General features: G+C 37.0%; 1 protein-coding gene across 15 annotated transcripts in view; it reads left to right on the top strand.

Annotated features, from left to right (window-relative positions):
• Positions 1-21,027, top strand: part of TNRC6B (trinucleotide repeat containing adaptor 6B) — a 133,173-nt gene that overhangs the window by 57,772 nt on the left and 54,374 nt on the right. Inside the window, exons 1-7 of one of the 15 annotated variants that reach the window (XM_062587683.1) lie at positions 266-476; positions 5,411-5,467; positions 6,342-6,366; positions 6,899-7,118; positions 7,604-7,718; positions 7,833-7,896; positions 9,581-9,614. The exons of 9 other annotated variants lie outside the window; for them this stretch is intronic. Coding sequence is in view for 1 of the 6 variants with exons in the window: in XM_062587644.1 (XP_062443628.1) it covers positions 472-476 (5 nt within the window). In the remaining 5 variants the exon portion in view is untranslated. Of the gene's footprint in view, positions 1-265; positions 477-5,410; positions 5,468-6,341; positions 6,367-6,898; positions 7,119-7,603; positions 7,897-9,580; positions 9,615-21,027 lie in introns of those variants that run through there. 5 more of the 15 variants (XM_062587652.1, XM_062587662.1, XM_062587668.1 and 2 more) reach the window with 5 other exon arrangements.

Raw genomic sequence — 21,027 nt, 5'->3', positions numbered from 1 at the left:
CCTTTCCGTGCTGAAGTCGGCCCGCTCTCTTGCCCTTTCCGCGCGTTGCCCTCGCGTGCGGTGAGCGGAGGCGAAGGGAGCCGGGTGCCCGTGCGGGGCGAGCCCGCGGGGAGGAGCGGCGGGCGCGGCGCGGACGGGACGCGTCCCCTTTAAGGCGGGAGGCGGGCCGGCGCGCGCCGCTGACTGACAGCCCGCCGCGCGTCACGTGACCCGCCGCTATTTGAAGGTCACAAAAAGCTGCTTCCTTTAGAGAGAGCAAGAGGGAGCGCGAGGGAGGGAGAGCGCGAGGGAGAGCGAGCGAGCGAGCGAGGGAGGGAGTTCAAGCCAAAATGGCCGACAGAGTCTCTGCTGGTTTCTGAACATTTGAAATTGAAAAAGAAAACACGTACAGAATCACTTTTTGGATCTCTTTTCATTTCCATTTCTACCTTGTATGCCTCAACTCGCTGGATTTAAGCACTGCTGCACTTTATGAGGTTAGTAGCGTGTTTCGATTTTATTACTTTTTTTTTTTTTTAACCGATTAGGAGGTTTTTAAGAGCCTGAGCTGACCGTTTTCATCGGTGGTTTTGCAGAGGTGTTTTTTTCTAGCGTGGTTTAGATGCGGCCTGTTTTTACTCGTAAAACTGACTGGATTTTTAGAGTTTTTTAAGAAGATGTCTGGTAGAAACGTGTGGTCGATTTCGAAGAGATTTGTAATTTAAAGCATTTGTACAAATTACAGAAGGTCTTTATATTTTCTAAACCGGTGAAGCACAAGACACTACCGAAAATCTTGTTTTACTTAAATACAGGCTCCTTAAATAGGGATCTCTTCCCCACAGCACCCGAAGCTCTTAAATCTGCTGCAAAAATTTGCATATATACAAACGGGTTTGCATTCTTTCTGCTGCTGGGTCCGACGAGGGGGACAGATGGGGAAGTGTTCTCAGCAGGCCACTCGTCCTAGGGCGAAAGAGGACGGAGGAAATAAAAATAAACAGGCAAATAACGCGCCCGAGCAGTTAGGACGCCAGGCCGGGGTGGCGAGGTTGGGGCTGGGGGAGGATTCCTGCGCTGGGAGCCTTCCCGAGGAAAAGGCAGAGCCGCCGCCGCCGCCTCCTGCGCGGGCTCCCGCGCCCTCCCCTCCCCTCCCTTCCCCCGCGCAGCCAGATGCCTCATTTCGGCCCTCGGCGGGACCGAGCGGGGCTGCCCGCGGCCGCCGGCGTGCGAGTCGGCCGGCCGGCCCGGCGCGGTGCCGCGGCTCCGGAGCCTGCCAGAACGCGCCTCGGGCGCGGGAATGCGGGCTGCGCGGTGGTGCGAGCTGCGGTCTGTAGGCTCCTGCGCCGTCGTCGCTGGGATTCGCGGGGGTGCACGCGTGTGGTCGTAAGCACAGGTAAAAAGCCGTGTTTTCGTGCATTTCTCCACCACCGTATTCTCCGTTACTAAAAATTGAAATCGAAGTTATTTTTGCATCTCCCAGCACCAAGCAGAGGATTAAAGGGAAATAGCTGAAGCTTGCTTTCTGAGAGCAGGCCCCTCCCCGTGCATTGTAAGAGTGTGATGTAATGCTCCTTTCTGTGAGGTTAAATGAAAAATCTTCTCTGTGTTGGTATATGTTACTCTTCTCTTTATGATAGGCCTTGAGCTCTGATAGTTTTGTAGCTGGATGTTTAGGCAGCCGATAATTATGGAAAACAGTTGCATCTTAATATAATCTCCTTTCAGATTACTCTGTGTTTGTGCACGTATCTCTGTGTGTGTATTGATTATGATTTGCAGGTCAACTTTGCGAACCTGCAAGATGGGTTATATTTTGTATTTCTTTGTGACCTTTCATCCATGCTATTAAATACAAATGTCAGACTGATGTTTGAATGTTCCCTGAAGATATATCTGCCTTTTCTAATTGTAGGCTCATAATGGTATATGTCTGGCTTTTTTTTTTCTCAGGCTAGCAGATATTTGAAATAATTCTGCCTTTCATTAAGACTACTGTGGAAATTAGAGGTGGTTTTTGTTTTTAAGGTCGAGCAAGGGTGTTGTAGCCAACAGAAAAAGATCTCCACTCAAATTTGATATGGGATATTGTGCTGATATTTTTGTCTTACAAAGTTAGATAGTAGTGGATTACCCAGTTCACAATTAAAACAAGACACTTTCTACACACTGATAGTTAATGAACTAACCTGGATTCCACTCTCTGTCATTAGCATGTATCTGTGTGAGAGAGAGTTACGAAAATCTGTGTCTGACCTGATGCAACTTGATGGTTGAATCTGCTTTTGTTTTTCAGGGCCTTTTGGGTCTTAATGGAGATGCTAATGTAGCCACCAGGTATTGACTATACCTGTTGGTTGACAAACAGTCGGATAAGTACTGTTTTCAAATACAACTTTTAAGTCATCATATTCAAATATTAGATACCTATTGGGGCCGAAACACCAACTAAGTAGTTCATGTAATGTTTGCTATAGTCTGATGGCTGAACTGAGGAAGTAGGGTAACAAAACTTGTCCTGGATTGACAGTACTGTAGGATTTGACCACCTCAGAATTTGTGCTTTAGAGAAATACTTGCCTTTTCTGCATGTTTTTCATCTTCATGCATTATCATCTCTGTTGCACACTTTCAAATCATGTGAATACCTTGATTATTAGGAAGGTGAAAACCAGAATATTTTCTGCAGATGTTCATAACTGTAAGACCTGTCATGGATCAAACACAAAACAACTATTGAGAATATTAGAAGTGATTCCAGCATGTAGTCTATCAAACATTCAAGTAAACTGTTGAGAAAGTACATTAGGAATAGAAAGGACCCATTAAAGTAGTTCCTCACATAAATGTCTTTGACCTATTGAGGCTTAGTGCAGTGTGTTGAGTACTCTCCAGTCTGTAAAATTCAAGGGTTTTAAAAGTGCAAGTGTGGACAATTCTCAGTACTATTTGTGTTCAGTATGTTCCTTTAATACAAAGAAAACGCGTGTGTGTGTGTGTGTATACACACATCTATACATACATAAAATATATATTTCATATATATATAAATAGTTTTTATCTCTCATATATATATATATACACATACACACACACACACACACACACACACACCCATACAGAATGATTTTGAGGCTCCTGAGAGTTGCAGTTTCTAGATCTGAGTTTGAAGATTGGCAAAGTGGAGAAGGGGCCTTTTTTCCTTTTAATTTACAGTGAGGACACTGGCTTAGAAAGATTATTTTGTTTATTCTGTACCTGTGTTTGTATGCCAATTGTTATTGGTATCTGCAGCAATCAAAGTCTTTTCCTAAAGCACACAATTTTAGTAGACTGAAAACTAATGAATTGTGCAGCTAGCAGAGCCGCTGGAGTTTTGTGCACCGCTTCAAGAGATTCTTGAGAAATAATTGACAAGAAAGGCTTTATTACTATTGACTTTCAATATACACCTCTAATGGGTGAAAAAAAAAATCAGGGAAAGCAAATCAATTGTCTGAAAAAATCAGTCTGCTTGCTTTCAGTGACTTCTTTTAGATCCCCCCCCCCCCCCGCCCATTACTGGGGGGGGGGGTTGGGATGGTGGTAGTGAACTTGCTAAGATAATAGAGTTTGTGCTGGCTGATTCCAGAAACTTAATCTTTTGAGACCTTTGTCTTTTGTTTAGTAATAGATGGCTGAATACAGGAGAAAGCATCCAAATCTGCAAGTGGAGAAAAATCCATAATGTGACATAGTATACAGCTGGATGTTAGAGATTCTATCCGCAGGAGAATTCTTATCAAGGCCTTTCCCAGTTTTCCCTGGGAAAATTATTTGAGGCTTACAGTGTGAAGCAGAGTTCCTTAGTTCTCTGATCACTTTGTGAAAATTTTCCTTTTGTTGAGTAGGATGGAAGATGATAAGTTGAGGTTATAATTATTTGGGGCAGTGATTGGTGGTATCAGTGTGTTTCGTAGGGTCTTCTGCTGATATTGTTCTATGACTTGAAAGAATTTCTGAGATTTTTCTGATTTAATTGATAAAAGAAAGCTAGCACCTTCAGAAGAGCTCTTCCATCAGGTTAAGTGCCAGTTTTCTATTTAAACAGCTCAAGATTTGAGGTAGGAAAGTAAGATATTTCAGATGTTTGGTTCTAACAAACTACACTTCAGATTTCTACTGAGAGAATTGGGATGGGTATCTCAGTTCTAGCTTTTTAACCTTTCCAGAAGTCTTCTAAAGGGTAGCATGTAACCTCTGGGCAAGGATAAGATGTTTCTTCGTGTTTCTTTTGCTTAGAAAAATGCTGCTGAAGAAACTGGTTACATCTTAGGTGACTAAATTTTAAATATTTGGCTATAATTGTTGCTGCTAAATTATATCTGATAAACAGATAATTTCAGTTTTGGTAAATATAAAGATTTATAGGTTCTTAAAGCAAGGAAAGTTCAGTATTTATTTCAAGAAACAGCAAGCTTTAGTTGCTAATGTGACACTGGAGTTTAGTTGGTATGGTTACATATGCTGTATTTCAACTATTTGCCAAATGGTATTTGAAGGTAGGTGTCAAGATCATACTTTCAGGGTTGAGAGCAAACACAGAAGCATCATTGAGATGAAAAAACACCCTTTGAGTTTTAGTGATGGTGCCATAATTGTTTTGAAGGACACTAGGAAAATGGTGCCTTTCTGTATCTGTGGTAGTGAATTCCAGCTTCCAAGCTGTCCATTTAACACTTTTCACTGCTTAAATACCTTTTCTTCTTTGTACATTGTACTTCTAACCCCAGAAGGCAGCACAGCTTTTTGTTTGTTTGTTTTTTGTTTTTTTTTAGAGACAGGGCATATGTTTCAGGAGCAACATGAGTATGTGCAAACCCTAGTATATTTTTTACATAGTGTCATCAAGATCCTTTGAAGAGAGTTCCTAAAGCTTTGTGGACATTGTTATTTTAAAGGATATTTTGCTGTTTGCTTTTATACAGTATGCTAGGATTATAGTCAAGGGCTGAAATGCTCTGATGCTACTACCATTGTGTATTTGTAATTGTGATCATTACTGAGAAGTCATAACTAAGAACTGATTGGTGTGCTGTTCAGCTATTACAGTATGGGCAAATGAAAAAAGCAAACCTTGATCCTCCTTCAGCATGTAGTGCCAGGACTATTTTTAACTAGCTAGTTTAGTCATGTCAGGAAACGTAAAACAAGATACAAACACTGGCATTACTGCAGATACCTCAGAAAAGATGCGTTAATAAAACATGGGATGATTCTTTGAGGCAGAACAAATAAAAACAAGAGTTAAGTTCAGCAAGAAAAAATGTTAATACACCTGGAGAGAAGAAAATAGTGAGAGGAGTTGTGTTCAAACCAACAGGTAATAATCCTGAGAGCTGAGTACTGTTTGCTACTGTGTCACAATTTCTGTCTTTTTTTTTTTTTTAAGACCTGGAAAATGATTTAAAAGTGCTTGGATATCACTGAGTACGAAAACGCCATGAAGGTACAAAGCACTAGTATTAATACAAATTTATGTTGAATTGGGTCTTCTAGTAGTGAAATTTAGGCTTACAGTTTACTACAACAACAAAATCAGAACAAAGTATTAATGGGTTCGTACTATCGGAGAGTTGTTCCCTTTTTAGGATGATAATTGTGAGGTTTTAAGTTTGGGGCATTTTGAACAGTAGGGGAGGTTAGCAGATTTTGAGATAGTTTTGAAGAGCTGCAAAACATAATAGAGAGTAGTCTAGCAAAAAATATTTTACTATACATGTGTGTGCATATGTATATATTTGTTTATATATAGTACGTGTATATATGTAACTTCTTAATATATATAATATATAAACACATTGACAAATGTGCATATCGCTACATATTCTGCAAATGAATGATCAGTTGTTTAGGTTAAGTGTTTTGACACTGAGTTCCATCATAGCTAGATGTGATCTAAAATGGGATAGTTACTTCAGCAACTAAAATGCAGAAAGGTAAGAATATTTTTGAAGGTGATTTTTTTTTTTAACTCCTTGATTTCCTATGCTCCTTTAATGAAGTGCGTGAAACTTCATCATGTATGCTTAAATTATGAAGTAAAGGAAGTATGGGTGTTATTCTCAGTGTTTTTAGTAGAGGCATATGCTTAGGACTTGTAAAAGTACTGATACAGATATAACAGGTGGATCTGGATACTGCATATTGCAGATCCTCAAGCATAACTTGTTTTGAGTGAATCAGAAAAAAAATTCTGCATGTGTTTGTATTTTTTTCTAATATTTAGTGATTAAAAATAACTTCTGGCATGCTTACTAGTGTTTTTAAGGTCTTATTAACATACCATATTCATGAACTACTGTCCATTTGTAATTTCACAGATGCTGTTGACCCCAGCCTCCATATGTATGTGCATGAATTCAACTTCGTTGACACTACCTGAGTTTAGTTGTTTTAAGCATATACGCACAGTAGCCTTTAGGTTTTGAGCTTTTGGGCTAGTTGACCTATAAAAAACAGAAAAAGTTAAATATATTTTCAGTTAATGTCAGCTAGCCAATAATTAATGTTAAGCTCAGTTGTCTTATTTTGTATGTGCTCTGTGGCAAATGTCCACAAATGTGTTGTCATCGTGGTTCATTCTGCATTTACTAACCTGATTATGCCTGAGCCATCCAGTTCTCCAAGGTGCAATGTTCTTTGTCACTTAAATCTTCCTTCAGTGTTTCCTCCACTTTTTTCTGCTTTAAATTTTGATGTTTATAGTAAAATACACTATATGAGTTACATTAGAAATCTTAATGTAGCAGAGTTAGTGTTTTTGTTGCAACTTCTGCATTAGCATTTGTATCTGGGTTGCGCATAATTTCAGTTATGCAGTCATACTAGATTCTGGATCCTGTTTAACAAAATGTAATTCTATATTGATACTCTCTAGATATACTTATCTACGAAGCAGCTTTCTTCAGCAAGTAGGGGATGACTACTGAGAACTTCATCAAATAAAGCAAGACTGTGTATTCTGATAAGTAATGTTGCTAACTCAGAATATGGTATAATTGTGCTTGGTCTTCTGCACAATTCATGGGAATGGTAGTCCATTTAACCACAACGTATAGGTGAATGTTGGTACTTTGGTACTGGGAAATTTTTAGCCAGTAAGTCTTGTTGGATTCTTTCCAGGCTATTTTGCCTCTTATTGGAGGGGGTTTGATTTCAGCAAATTTGAAAGTAGGTCCTTTCTATATATTTGGGAGGGGTAGGGGGAAGCAGGGAGGCAAACCTCTCCTAGCACCCTCTCTCCTAGCTTGTTCGTATGTACATCAAGAATTGGTCATCCTATGAAGCAGAAAATTGTCACTGAATGTTTTGATCTCTGTAAGACTTTTTAATTATTCTTTAATGTCATAGTTAATATATTCAAAACCTCCTTTCCTATATTTTTGGGTTTCACTTGGTACTGTTAGCATTATTACACCACTTTTTTTATTCAAAGGATCTTCCACGGCAGATACTTTAAAAAGGGAGGAGAGGGGTTAAGAATTGGTTAAAAATGGGATATAGTAAGAGTAGAGAATGTTCTGTTTAGGTTATGCATGTGTTTTATATCTAACTTTTTTTTTTTTTTTTTTTTTTCCTGGAGGTGAGATCACACATTCATGTGCACTGGTTGGAATCTAAATGTTGACTAGGTTCAAACTGCCTCTAAGAATGTGGTTAACCTGAAGAAAAACCTCCAAAGCTGTCTTGAATCTTGTGTAAGAGGAGGCTCCAGCTGCTGCTACTGAACTCACTTATAGTAGCATTAATGGGAATTTCAAATGAAATATCCTCCTGTTATAGCATGAAATATATTTTCCATTCCTTTGCAGGCCAAGTTCAGATTATTTCAATTGATGCATCTTTAACAGACCAAACAGTGCTGAAGGAAAAAATGTGAGCAAGGCATTAGGGTTATTTTTGTTCACTTTATTTTGTTTTTACCTGTGTCATGTAATCCTATTCAGACTAGATCTAGATTACCCTGGTAACAGTACTTGCTAATCAATACAGTAGCCTTGCTGTTACGTTTGTGATTGCTTCATCTACTGGAAACCTATTGATTGTAGTGTGATGTAGGAAACTGAAAACAAAATCTCATCTGAGTACAGATTTAATCTTCTTAGAAATTGTCTACATTTACATTTGCTTAAGTATTTAACTTTCCAGGCTTTATCAGGAAAAAGGATTTTAAAATTGACAAATACAATTTGAAAAGCGCTAGCATGTAACAGGAAAATATTGGCATGTGACCTGGGATAGGAGACTCAAGTCTTTAATATGCAGGTAATTTTCAGCAGAAAACCAGAAGTCTTAGTCTTCATTGTGCAAAAACTATCTGAGTTTGTATTAAACTGCTTTACCTTTGCACAGAAGCTGTTCTGGAGGAGTTGTTTCTGATGAAGTCATTGTGTGAACATTTTTAGTCTCGAAATAAGGCAGTATCCTGAATTACTTTGCTATGTTGTTATTTGGGAGTCACTTTTTACCTTTTTCCACAAATAAATTCTGTGTTCTAGTACAGAAAAACTGGGGGAAGTGTGTTTATATCAGATGTTAGGTAAACATGATGAACATGTTTTTAAAAATGAGATAGCAGATGGAGGCTAAACTTTGGGAGAGTCAAGGCTTTACATTGACACCTTAATATGCCTTATGATTAGAGCTGCACTGTTAATCTAAGCTAGCTCTCCAGGGTTAGGCCATGGATACTTGAACAGATTAAGTTACAGATGGTCAGCCTGTCTTGTTGAAAACCAAGTAAAACCAAAAACCTTGAGTTTTCTCCTAAGGGGCTGACCTATAACTAGTGTGTGCTATTTTAAAGGTCGACAGCTGCATTTGCATGATTGGTTCATTTGGAATTTAGGAAGAGAAGTTGAGGTTAGCTAATGTCAGTCTCCATTGGATTCTACTTCAGTCAAATAATTTAAAGTGAAACTATTCTACAGTAGACATGCAAGTATGTTGTTAGCTTAAGGTCATGTAACTTTTCTTAAGTGCTTTCTTAAGAAAACAGATACTTAGCAATAACTGAAATATCATTTAGTAACTCAGTTGGATGTAGATCCTTTTCTCTTCTGCACTTTTCTAGGCCAATTTCTCATTGTTAAAGTAGTATTTTAAAATATTAGTAGTTACAATTGCTTGAGCTAAAGCACCATGTGCCCTCTGTATTTAGTCAAATCTGTTAAAAACAGATTTGATAGCTGGTTCAGTTGATTAACCTGAAGTTAATTGTTTCAGAATGTAAGGCAAGTTAATAGGAACAAGGTTATAGGTTATCCTGTATTGTCAATTTAACCTGCTTTATGGTAGTTAACTTGACTCCATTTCATTTTTCATCTTTTTTGATTTTTTTAAAATAAAATTTGAAATGATTACTTCTCTATTTTCCAACTTACTACATTTTTCTTTCAATACTCTGTGTGTGTGTGTGTATGTATGTGCATGTCTGCACTTATGTAGTTGATATGGACTACCAGAAATAAGCTGACATGTGAAGACTTCTTAAGTCATCCCTAGCCACTAAAGCCATGGTGAAAAATGTTCTCAAAGATGGTTCACTTTTTTGTTTCAGAAGAGCCTGAACAAAGCAAATGCCATTTGATAAGGTAAGGATACAGATTGAAGAGGGGCAGCAGAGAAATTTAGAGGTTCTCTGAAGGCCACACGGCAAGTCTATGGGAGAGCCAGCTTTGAACTCAGAAGTTCCTGGCTTCTGGCCTGGGGCTCAAGCCAGCAGTACACCGCTGTATTGAATTGAGAGCCGCGTGATGCTTCTCCTCTCCTGCTCCCCAGCCCCCAGTGCTTCAGGGGAACAAAGCTGATTTAACTAAGATGATGATGTAGGTAAAAAGGTGGGATTCTCTATGTCAACTTTCTGAAAATTCCAAATGCTAAGAGATCTCTTGCATGTTAAAACTTGCATTCAGTGGTTGTGGAGTTTAATGTAGTTGAATCATAAATCTTAACAAAGGATAGTGCAGGATTCTGAGGTCAGACTTAAAGGTTTTTGCTGAGGGTAGAGGAATTGAAGACCTAAAAGCTGCTGTGCATGCTGCCTTGACATCTCGATGTAAAAATAACCCTGAAAAGTAGATGTTTTTCCTTGATATAAAATAGAAGTGGAAATCTTCTTGTAGTAGTAGTTCTTTATTAAACTTAAACCCGTGTTCTGTATTTAATGTGCATGAAATTTTTATGAAGTTTTAAATATTGTTATCCTTCACTGTATTATGAGAAGAGGCTTTCGTGTGAGATATACAGGGAGAAAAAGCAAAAACCCTTTGCAGGTTCATTGAGTCTAACATTTCCTGCCTGCCTGGAGTAAAAGCCTAGCTTTGAGTAGATTGTATTGATCATCCTTTTATTGACAGTTTTGGTTATTTGAGGTATTTTATTTTAGACAGGAGACTTTGGGTTAAATTTTTTTTATGGGATGAACAGCACCATGGAGAGTTAGTTTTCTGTACTGTTAAAAATCTTGACAAGGATAAGCTAATCCATTTTGACAGTAAAAGAGACTTCCTTTTCCATGGAAAACCCCATTAACTCTAGTAGTGAGGTTGTCTTTGCATTCTTTTCTCAGGTGTATCTTCTTAATCTACACGCCATTTGTGCAGGACCAGAGTTTGCAAGAAATGTATAGTACGGGTGCTTTCCTAAATTATTAACATGTAGCCTAGCTGAAAAAAAAGAAAAGCAAAACCTAGAGCAAATATTTTACCTGGAAGTAATTTTCTTTTTGTCTGTGGAAAATAAAATGTGAAATAGTTCCAGAAAGAAATCCAAGTATTGAAGGCTTAACAATAAAGTATTTCACATTCCTGAGGGATGAAGCACTTGAGCCCTCCTTTCTCTCCCTTCCTCCTCCCCCATGTGTCCTCTGACTTCTGTGCAACTGCCTCTCACTAGTGCAGTTTGAGGCTGTATCTAAAACTTTTTATTGGTAATTATGAAAAGTACAAGAACTAATTTGAGTATTACAATATTCTACTGTTTGTTTTTCCTCTCTCTCCTCTTTTGTGTACCCTGCTAACTGAGCCAGGTGGAAACTAGTACAGAAAGCGTTTCCCTTTCGGTTTCACCTATTCCCCTGTTCATAAATCCCAATTCCCTTTGGTCGTCGCTTCAGAAGACATTTAAACTGGATATCCATCAGGTTTGTTACACAAGCTTGGGCCGTTTTAGAGATTGACGTTGTTGTGGCAGTTCTTGCTTTATTCACCTATTAAGGCTGGTAATATATTGGAGTTAAATTGTATGGTTCTCCTCAGCATGTTTTCCAGAAATACAGTAAACTCAAGCATTCATCAGTTATACAGCTAAAGTAGCGTATTTTCAAGTCACCAACTGAAATAGCGTGGGCAAGATTCCTGTGATACAGGGTCTGAGAGAGACCCAGCTGATTATGTTTCATTCTGAATTGTGCAGTCCTCTAATTCAAACATGTTAAGAGTTTCAGCAACTGGATAGGGTTCTTCTTCCCTCTACAAGAATATGGTAGTAAGAGCAAGGTTAGCAAAAGTTTACTTAACTAAGTATACTGTTTTCCATGCTGTTAAGTATGCTTTGTATACTCTTTGGAAAGAGCATAGTAACAACCTGATGATTTTTACTGCTACACTTTCCTCATTGTCATCAGCAGTATATCAGTTACAATTTTGACCCCATTAGGCTCTTCCAGCCTGCTCTTGATTCAGATCTTGATGGACTTGATTCAACCAAAGAGTCTGGTCCTTCACTTGAAATTTGAAATTTCAGATGTTTATGCAAGTGATTGCATTCTTTAATGCTTTCACTATAAAGTCATGCTAACCTCTTCATGAAGTAGCATTGTGTCCATTTTGTCAGTACAGTGGTTTCCTAGAAAGATGGAAGCTTTGCACTGAAATTGCATATGGGCACAATAAGCTGACAAATTAGATTTAACGTTCTAGTGTTTAAAGGGCTTTTCTTTCAGCAGGAAATAGTCTCCCACACCAGCTTATGCATTCTAACCTTCAGCTTTATTTAGTAGTGAAGAGCTGAGCTGTCTTTATTTTGAGCCACGTTTTTTAAAGAGGATGGAGAGATGATTTAACTGGATAGATGAAAAGTGCACTTTTTGTGGAAGAGTGTATATCTTACATTCCTGTCCAGCATGGTACAACTTTTTTTTTTTTTTTTTTCCTAGCATCTGAGAAGCTAAAGACGTGGAACAGAGCAGTTTTACAGAATTCATTAGTGGTAGATAGAAAGGGGTAAAGATGGAAGGAGTCTTCTGATATATTGGCAAACTTAAATTCTATCAGCTGTGGTAGAAACAAATTTATAGCTGAAAACCTCCAGAACTGTTTAAAGAATGTATACGCTGAATATCTTAAATAGTTTTGATCTACCTATCTGCTGTGTTAGTACTCATGTTTAAAAGGATTGTATATTCTCTAATGTTCAGAAGTGAAAAATACCTGTGTTACATTTTGAAACGGGTCATTTCTAGAAGTTCTATGAATTAGATTGCATCTCGTGATGTACTTTTTAAATGCTTATTTTTCATTTAAAAAGTTGTTAATTTTACCTAGTGCAAGGAGGCAAAAATTACTTAGATAGTAAACACTGCTTGAGTTCAGAATTTAACATGGCAAATCAGTTCAAGAACTTCAGAAAGGTCTTAAATGGTAAATATGTATCATTAAAATTTCCACTTCAGTTTTCCACTACGACTTTACATTTTTATTGTCTGTATACCATTGTGGTGGTGCTCATCTGTGCTCCTGTCCTTTAAGTAGCAGTTTAGTGGTTTCCTCGTGTTAGCTTCTTGTCAAGCTTACCTCTTTACAGCTCATTTCACTCTTCCATAGCAGAAAAAGGAGCGATGCTTGTCTGGAAAATTAACCATAGCCACGTTGTAGATGGTTTGCAAGTTTGACTCTTGATATGTTAAAAACATTTTGTGATGCAAATTACCATATTGTGAATAAATGTAAACTTTATGGAATATAGATGTTATACTGCTGGCCTAACTTATAAAAGACTTTTTTTCTTGATAGTTGTGTGTAGTTGATTAAAAAAAAAAAATCCTTCTTGCTTTTCCAGTATGAATGGCCACTAGGATCTCAAATGTGAGGTATATCCATAGGTTGATATTTACTATTTTTGAAAGTATTAAAGCTAATTTCTAGGTTAACTGAAACTACTGTATTTAAAGCAGTATATTTAAATCAAAAATTTAAACCAGATTAGATTTGGTACCAAACCTTCAAGTGATATAAGCAGCAACTGAAATTCATCACTTAAGCTGTGAATTATCATTCCTGGAAAGATAAAAGGAATGATCCTCAATCAACTTTTGAAAATCTTACCTTCCACACTATTTCCATACAAATAAGAAAAGCTCTTAGGTGAGCAATTGCAAAGATTGGGCAGATGCCAATTCCACAGAAATTACAGCTTGGTTAAAATAAATTCTTTTCCTAGTAGGAGACTACCCTTAGTTTAGATAAATGCCCAGTAATATACTGAACACTCTTCAGTTAAACTTTTTTTTTCTTCTTAAGTCTTTGCTTAGGAAATAATGAAATGATTTGTTTGTTCATCAATTAGTAACAGTTTAATGTCTAGACAAGGTAGTTTAATCTATGCGTTATTTCCAGAAGGCATGAAATAAAGTTAACTCTTTTTAAAAGACAGTTAAGGAATGGTGCATGGTAGCAGGACTGTAACAACAGATGATCAAAAATAGCTTATTAGCTTGTTTTAAACATGAGAGGTAGCAATTCTTTCCACCTATTGATGGAATGTTTCCTAGAGCTTCTTTTGTTTCCATCTCATCTTTTGTGACTGGCTTCATTTTTCTTTCTTTTTTTTTTTTTGGAGGGGGGGGGGTTAATATCATTACATCAGTATCTTCTTAGACTGAATGAAGATACGGTTCTTTCTTATGATTGAGAGTCTTGTTAATCACCTGTTCTGTAGGAATTTCAACTAGTTATTTTATATATGCTGCTAAACAGATTTATGACCTGTAAAATACTATTTTCCGCATTTTTTCTATTCCTTTTCTACTAGGAAGTGATATTTCTCCATTTTTAAAATATATTGTTAAGTGGGTCTCAATTTTCAAATCATTTGCACAGATTATAGGGAAGAAGTACTAATACACTTGAAAATGCTTATGTCTTCCTGCTTAAATCAGGAAGGTATGTGATATGGGGTGACAGTGCTTCATTGTAAAGCAATGGCTGCTGGTTGTGATGTTCTTGAGACTGATGAATATCAGTAAATCATAAATAAACAGTTGGTATTTCTAATGTTAGCTATGGTGCTGTCTCTCCTACTTGTTCTCTGAGTGGTTTGTATCTCTCTGTCTTTAAATATGTTCATAATTAGGCAGTTCTAGTTTCTGTGACCTTACAAAGCTCTTGACATAAATTCTAATATCATCCTTGGTAATGCTTTCCATGGAGAATTGATGCTGTCTCTGTCCTGCCGAAAACAAAGCTCCAGATAAGAAAAGAAACAAATATAATGACATTTAGTAAGAAATTCTTCTTTTTCTCTGTCATATTGGTTAATGGAACGAATCGACTGAAAGCATGAAGAGATTAGATATTAAAGGATTGAAATACTGCAGGCTTTCAAAATAGTGAGACACAGTTTAGGCTTTTTTCTCTACAAGTGTTATGTGCCAGTATGTTGTGCTTGTAAATATGGCAATAAAGTGAGTGGAATTTTTCTTTTTCTAAAACATTTGTGGAAATTTAATTGAAAATTTTTAATGTTTTGAAGTACACTATGTGTGTTTTTCTATGAAATACCTAAAACAGAAGTTTTCCTTACACATACTTAGACATATAATAAAATATAGAGCTATGATCTAATAGGCTTAGAAATTTAGTGTTAGCCTTTAGAATTTACTCTTTACCATTAGAATTAGTACTTCATTGGGAAGGGGAGGTGGTTTATGTCCAGTGGAATCATACTTTTTGTCTAGTAGTCTACAGTTAAAAAAAAAATATCTTTTAAAATCTAGAAAGGTACATAGCAATAAAACTATTACTTATCTATTATTATTCTTCCCTTGACTGTGCTGCCCCATCATCTTTGATAGGGATTTTCAATGTGATAGTATTAATGCAGCACAGTGAGCAGCACTCCATATGAGTGAAGAATTCACAGCTCAAGATAGGCAAAAATAAAGTTCTTAGTAGGGAGAGTGTGTAAGTGTTCCTTATAGATACTGCATGCTTTGGTGAAGGTATTTGGTTCTCTCTGCCATTTTGAGATCGTAGCTGCTCATTTTCTTGGAGTGCTATATCAGAATGATCAGATCTGCTTATGTTCTCAGAATATCAGATAATAATGTAAAGAAATGTTTGGAGAGATTTTTGAATTGCTCAGTTGCTTTATTAACTTCATGAGGAAGGATTATTAGTTTCCTGTAGATCAAAGCAAGTCATGTCTGTTTTCCTGTTTCTAACATACAGTTTATTTAGAGTTGTCTGGTTTTAATTTTATGAGCCAGTGAATAATTTCATCTTAATTAGTCATGTGAGTTATGAATGTAAAATAATAAGTTACAGTATTTTATGTAATAAAATACCAACGATGCTTTTGAATGGATAATGATTGATAGACAAGAGTGGCGAGCTGGTTGTAACAAGAAGGACAAGAAGCGTGCATCTGACACACAAATGCCTCCATACCAAGCTTTGCAAATCTGTATGTCTTATTTCAGGGTTCCTTAACAGTAAAACCTAATTATTTTTTCAGTGCCTCTGAAGTCTTGCTTTTTAAAAAATAGGTATCGGATCTAACATCTTTATATTTTGAGCAAACTATGCTTAGATTAGAATAGACTTGCACTTTCCTTATTGACTGAAAGTGTATCAAATTTCATAGTAAAAATTTCAATTGGCTCTAAGAACTAACAAAGCATGGTGAAATTTTCTGATCTTTAGCCTTAACTGAATCTTTTATTTTGGTGAGAAGTAAATTTTGTGTTTGAGTGCTGGTACACCAAAATATGGATGACACTTTTTATTTAACTTTTTTTTTACAGTCACTGTAAAAACTGATATACTTTACAAAGTTCCCTTTTTATAACACTATTCACTGTGAAGTGAATCTGTAAATGTTTAATGTTTTCCATGCAATTTTTTCCCCCCTTTGGCCTTACTCTAGAAAATGGCAGTCTTGCTCCAAAGGTCAATTTTTTTTACAGTCTTAAAGTAAGATTTTCATACTGAATTTAGAAGGGATTTTTTGCAGGAGATGAGAATTTACTTTTTTACTTAGGGGTAATCTCTGTAGGTTCAAAGATTTTCTTTTGTTCTTGTTTGTTTTTTTTTTAAAGGCAATCCTGCCATTAAAATCTGCTAATATGGTCGCACATAGAAGCAGATTGACTTGTGTGTTTTCACATGTTTGGCTTTCAGGTTAGCACTATGCTTCACGTATTATAGATTGGTGTGTCATGGCAGTTATGGTCATTGGAAAGAGGATGTAACTGTAACTGAGTAATATTTGTAGTAGGAAATATTTCTGTGGAAATGCTATTAAGCTGTAGGATCATGTAACTGCTTGATTAAGTGGTTTACTGAAGATCCATTTTGAACTCGGGTGTTATTTCTTTTGAAATTAGGTATTGAATTCTTCTAAGAAATTGCTGTTTCTCTTTCTTAGTTGTTGGAGTACATGATTGAATGGTAAGAAATACGTTGCGGAGTCTGATTTTATATTTAAATTGTGTCTCACTTTGATATTACTTCCTAATTTTCTAAAAGTACCGAAGAACTTTACTTTATTACACATCTATCAGGCAAGTTATTATCAGAATTTTGCAAAATACCTCTTCAGAACTGTATTTCGTGTTAGTAAGAAGCCAAGCTTAGTGTCTTTATGAGAACACTGGCTGAAATTTGGTGTGATTTTTGCAGGATTGAATATTAGTGATATTTTACCTTAATGTATTGATGACTAAGGGTTGTATTGCTCACACCAATTGGAGTATTAATTATATCTTTACTTCTAGTGTAGTGCTCCTTAATGGCAAGAGCCATTTACTACCCAAACTGCTGACTTGTCTTGTGACTTTGAACTTAGGTTATTTATTCTTTGCTTGGGTTTACTCATGTGCAGAATTAAGTTTTACATACTACTTAGACTTGTTGCAATGCTTAATTAATATTTATAAAGACTTTTGACATCCTATAATGAAAGGAACTCTATAAGTGTTCAGTAGTGGTATTACTTTATTAGCAAAAACACCGGAGGAGTGAGGAGGATACCAGTTTCTAATTCAGGGCGAGCAATTGAGTCACTGTAACCTTGAGCAGGTCATGCAGTCTCTTGTTTGGTAACATATCCTGGGAAAGCTCTGCCTTGTGCAGCATGTGGTGTTTAATGTCATCCTTCCCCTCCTCCAAGCCAATATTAAATGAATAAAACTAGTATGCAGCTTCACTGAGCTGCTAAACATAACTGGTATTTTCTGAGGAGATATACCATTACAAAGACAGGAGCAGAGGATGAGAAAGTAACAAACATTTGCATTTTACAGTCAGCATAAACACTTGCACTGGAACATGATGCATCTAGTTTAGACCAGTCTGAATTTGACTGTAACTGAACTTGAATGACAGAGACGTATATACATTGTGCTTAACTGAAAGCTCACTGCAAAGTGAACTGTGTAATCCTTATTGCATTCAAAGAACTCACTTATTTAGTTTGTGCTAATCCATGGTATTTAGATAAACAAGTTCTTGCCTCAGACTGCATACTTTCTGCTTTTGAACTTTGTGATTGCCAAGACTGATAGCCATAAACTAGCTGCTGTAGAGCTGATTATTACATAACAATATACCTATCGACCTCTTCTATGTATTTTTTTTTTTTCCCTCTTCTGACAAAGTGGAAGATTGTGATCACATACTGTCATTAAAGTTACAAGATGCCTCGGAACTTTCTGCAAAGTCTACAGCTGTTCAAGACTGAGCCAGCTAACCGTTTGTCTAATTACATAATGCACAATAGCATTAAATGAAGTTACTTGTTTCACTTCATGCAAATGGAGGATTTCTTTTTCACTGGCAAGTGCAGGGTTCTGCACCTAGGAAGGAATAACCCTAGGCACTAGTACAGGCTGGGGGCTGGCCTGCTGGAAAGCAGCTCTGTGGAGAAGGACTTGGGAGTGCTGGTGGACAACAAGTTGGCTGTAAGCAAGCAATGTGCCCTTGTGGCCAGGACAACCAACGGTAGCCTGGGGTGCGTTAGGAAGAGTTACCAGCAGGTTGAGGGAGGTGATCCTGCTGCTCTTACTCGGCCCTAGTAAGGCCTCATCTGCAGTACTGCATCCAGTTCTGGGCTCCCCAGTGCGAGAGAGACATGGAGCTACTGGACCAGAGTCCAGCGTAGGGCTACAAAGATGGTCAGAGGACTGGAGCATCTGCCCTATGAGGAATGGCTGTGAGAGCTGGGCCTGTTCAACCTGAAGAAGAGAAGACTAGGGGGGGGTCTTATCAAGGTCTACAAATACTTTAAGGGGATGTGTCAAGAGGATGGAGCCAGCCTCTTTTCAGTGGTGCCCAGTGGCAGGACAAGAGGCAGCAGGCACAAACTGAAAAATAGGAAGTTCCACCTCAATATAAGGAAAAAAATCTTTCCTGTGAGACTGTGCAAGTGATGGAGCACTGGCACAGGTTGCCCAGAGAGGTTGTGGAGTCTCCTTCTCTGGGGATATTCAAAGCCCACTTGGATGCAACTCTGTCTAACATGCTCTAGGTGACCCTGCCTGAGCAGGGGAGTTGGACTAGATGATCTCCAGAGGTCCCTTCCAACCTCAACCATTCTGTAATTCTGTGTTTTTACAAGATGCTATGTTTGTATTTTATTCATTGCGCAAAACATAACTATGGCTTCAGACATAGGGCTTTTAAATTGTTTTTTAAAGTATATTACACCAGATAAGTTGGTACCTTGTAAAGTAAGGTATACTTCTATGTAAGTGCTGGTTTGTATATATGCATTATGGAGGATTCAAATGAAACACGCCTGGGTCTTTTTCCTGCTGTATTACAGTCTGGTGGCTCAGCTAGTCCCAAATGGTTGGGACTAGGGTATGTGGTGGGGTTTGTTTCTTTGTTTGCCTTTCCCCCCTTATTCTTGGTTCAGCTCAGATGCACGTGCCATAAGAATTAAAAGGAATAGGGAATGGTGTGTGCATCTGTTCAACTTCCAGATCAAGTAAAACAGCACTTTGTAATCTTCAAGAACAACCACAGAAAAGTGTTCTTCCTGTGACCCTAGTTATAAGCTTTAAATTTATGGAGCATACTTTGTAGTAATAGAATATTGAGAATTTATGTGCCATACTCTGCATATGCTGAGTATACACAGATTTCTTTAAAGAGACTGTAATTTGGCAAGATTTAGGCAGCACATCCCAGATCTGCAAATATGTTACTTTCTTTTTTCTCTGTCTTCCATTTAGATTTCCTGATATAGATCATGACAGGCCTGGAACTTTGTAACTAAATATTTGTAGGAAGAAGCTGGGGGGTGTTTTTGTTTTGTTTTGTTTTCTTAAACTGTTAAAAGATAAATACTCCCTCAGGCAATAACTACACTAGAGATGCAAGTCTGAAATAACTTTGGCCAAAGAAATCTGAGCAAGTTCTAAGAAAGTTCTTTATATCCAAAGTTCAAGTAACCATAAGTTTCTAGTTTTTCCAGCTTTGCCAAAACAGATGAATAATAATTTTGTCTGTGTGGGAAACTTTGTTCTTAATTTCCTGCTGATAAAATTAAGTATATTGTTGCTTTAATGTTTGGATTTGGTATAATTAAAATAATGACTTAGTAATGAAAATAACATTTATCAAACTACAGTACTCTGAAGTTCTGTATACATATAGATCTGTGTAGTATTTTGTAAAATTTTGTGTATGTGAATTGTTTGTCAGGCTGCTACTTGCATTGGATAAGTAGCTTTGGTTTTTTACAGGCATGTTTGTTTCTTTGGAAACCAAACAAAAGTAAAAAATTGGATCTGTTGTGTTAAAATAAACAATAAGTTTGTTTATTCTCGTGTTGTAAAAGTACCCTTAAAATATCCCCAGATTGAGGTACTCAGTATTTAGTAGAGGCTGCTTTTAAGAAGCATGCTTTGTCTGTTCCTTCAGTAATTTAAGACTGTCACTAAATAGAAGCTGCTTCACTCATGCATGTTTTAATTTTTTTTCTTACTGATTGCATCCTCAAATGCCCTAACTCAAAAATAAAAAACAACCTTGAAATATTTTCAGATATTGTAAATTATAACTGTAGAATTGTAGCTTTTGTAGCTTTTTAATTACAACATTTTATTATCTAATACTTTCTTTATTATTCCCATCTTCCCCTAAAATCCTGTCTTTTATGTTGGGATAACTTTGATTTTTACTTTTTATTTATTAATGGTTGAGGAAAATACGAAAATGTCTTCTGTAATCTAGGAAATGTTAAAATAAGTTTGTCTTGTTTTTAAATACAATACTCGTATTATTGAAGAACTTTGTATGAGTTAGTTTCTTAATGTGCACAATGCCTGTACTGGTACCACAAATGTAGTATTTTCTGCTAAATTAAACTGTTACAGTTTTTAGCATTTTTTCCAAAATGTCATATTCTGACATTAAAACAAATGCCATCATTGTTATGAGCACTGTGGCAAAGTTACCATAGATAGCAAATAAATGACCATTTGGAGGGTGAGGGGTTTGTTGTTGTTGTTGTTGGGGTTTTTTGTTTAAGTGTCAAGAATTCTGTTCTTGGCATTTAAGACAAGTCTGTACAATCTTAAGATTGTACAGAGCTGCTTTGCTAAAATTTACACCACAGTCAGGAGTTAGCATTTACTTTTTAACTGCTGTCCAAAGATTAACAATGAACGGTTTTTTGGTAGCACTACTTACACATGGCTTTAAAAAAAGGCTTTACTAAAGTGACAGTAATGATCAACTTTCCAGAAGGAAAATCTCAATCAGAATTTGTAACTAGCTA

The sequence above is a fragment of the Rhea pennata genome, chromosome 1, assembly GCF_028389875.1.
Source record: "Rhea pennata isolate bPtePen1 chromosome 1, bPtePen1.pri, whole genome shotgun sequence".
Lineage (NCBI taxonomy): Eukaryota > Metazoa > Chordata > Aves > Rheiformes > Rheidae > Rhea > Rhea pennata.
This window is presented reverse-complemented; position numbering and strand designations above follow the sequence as displayed.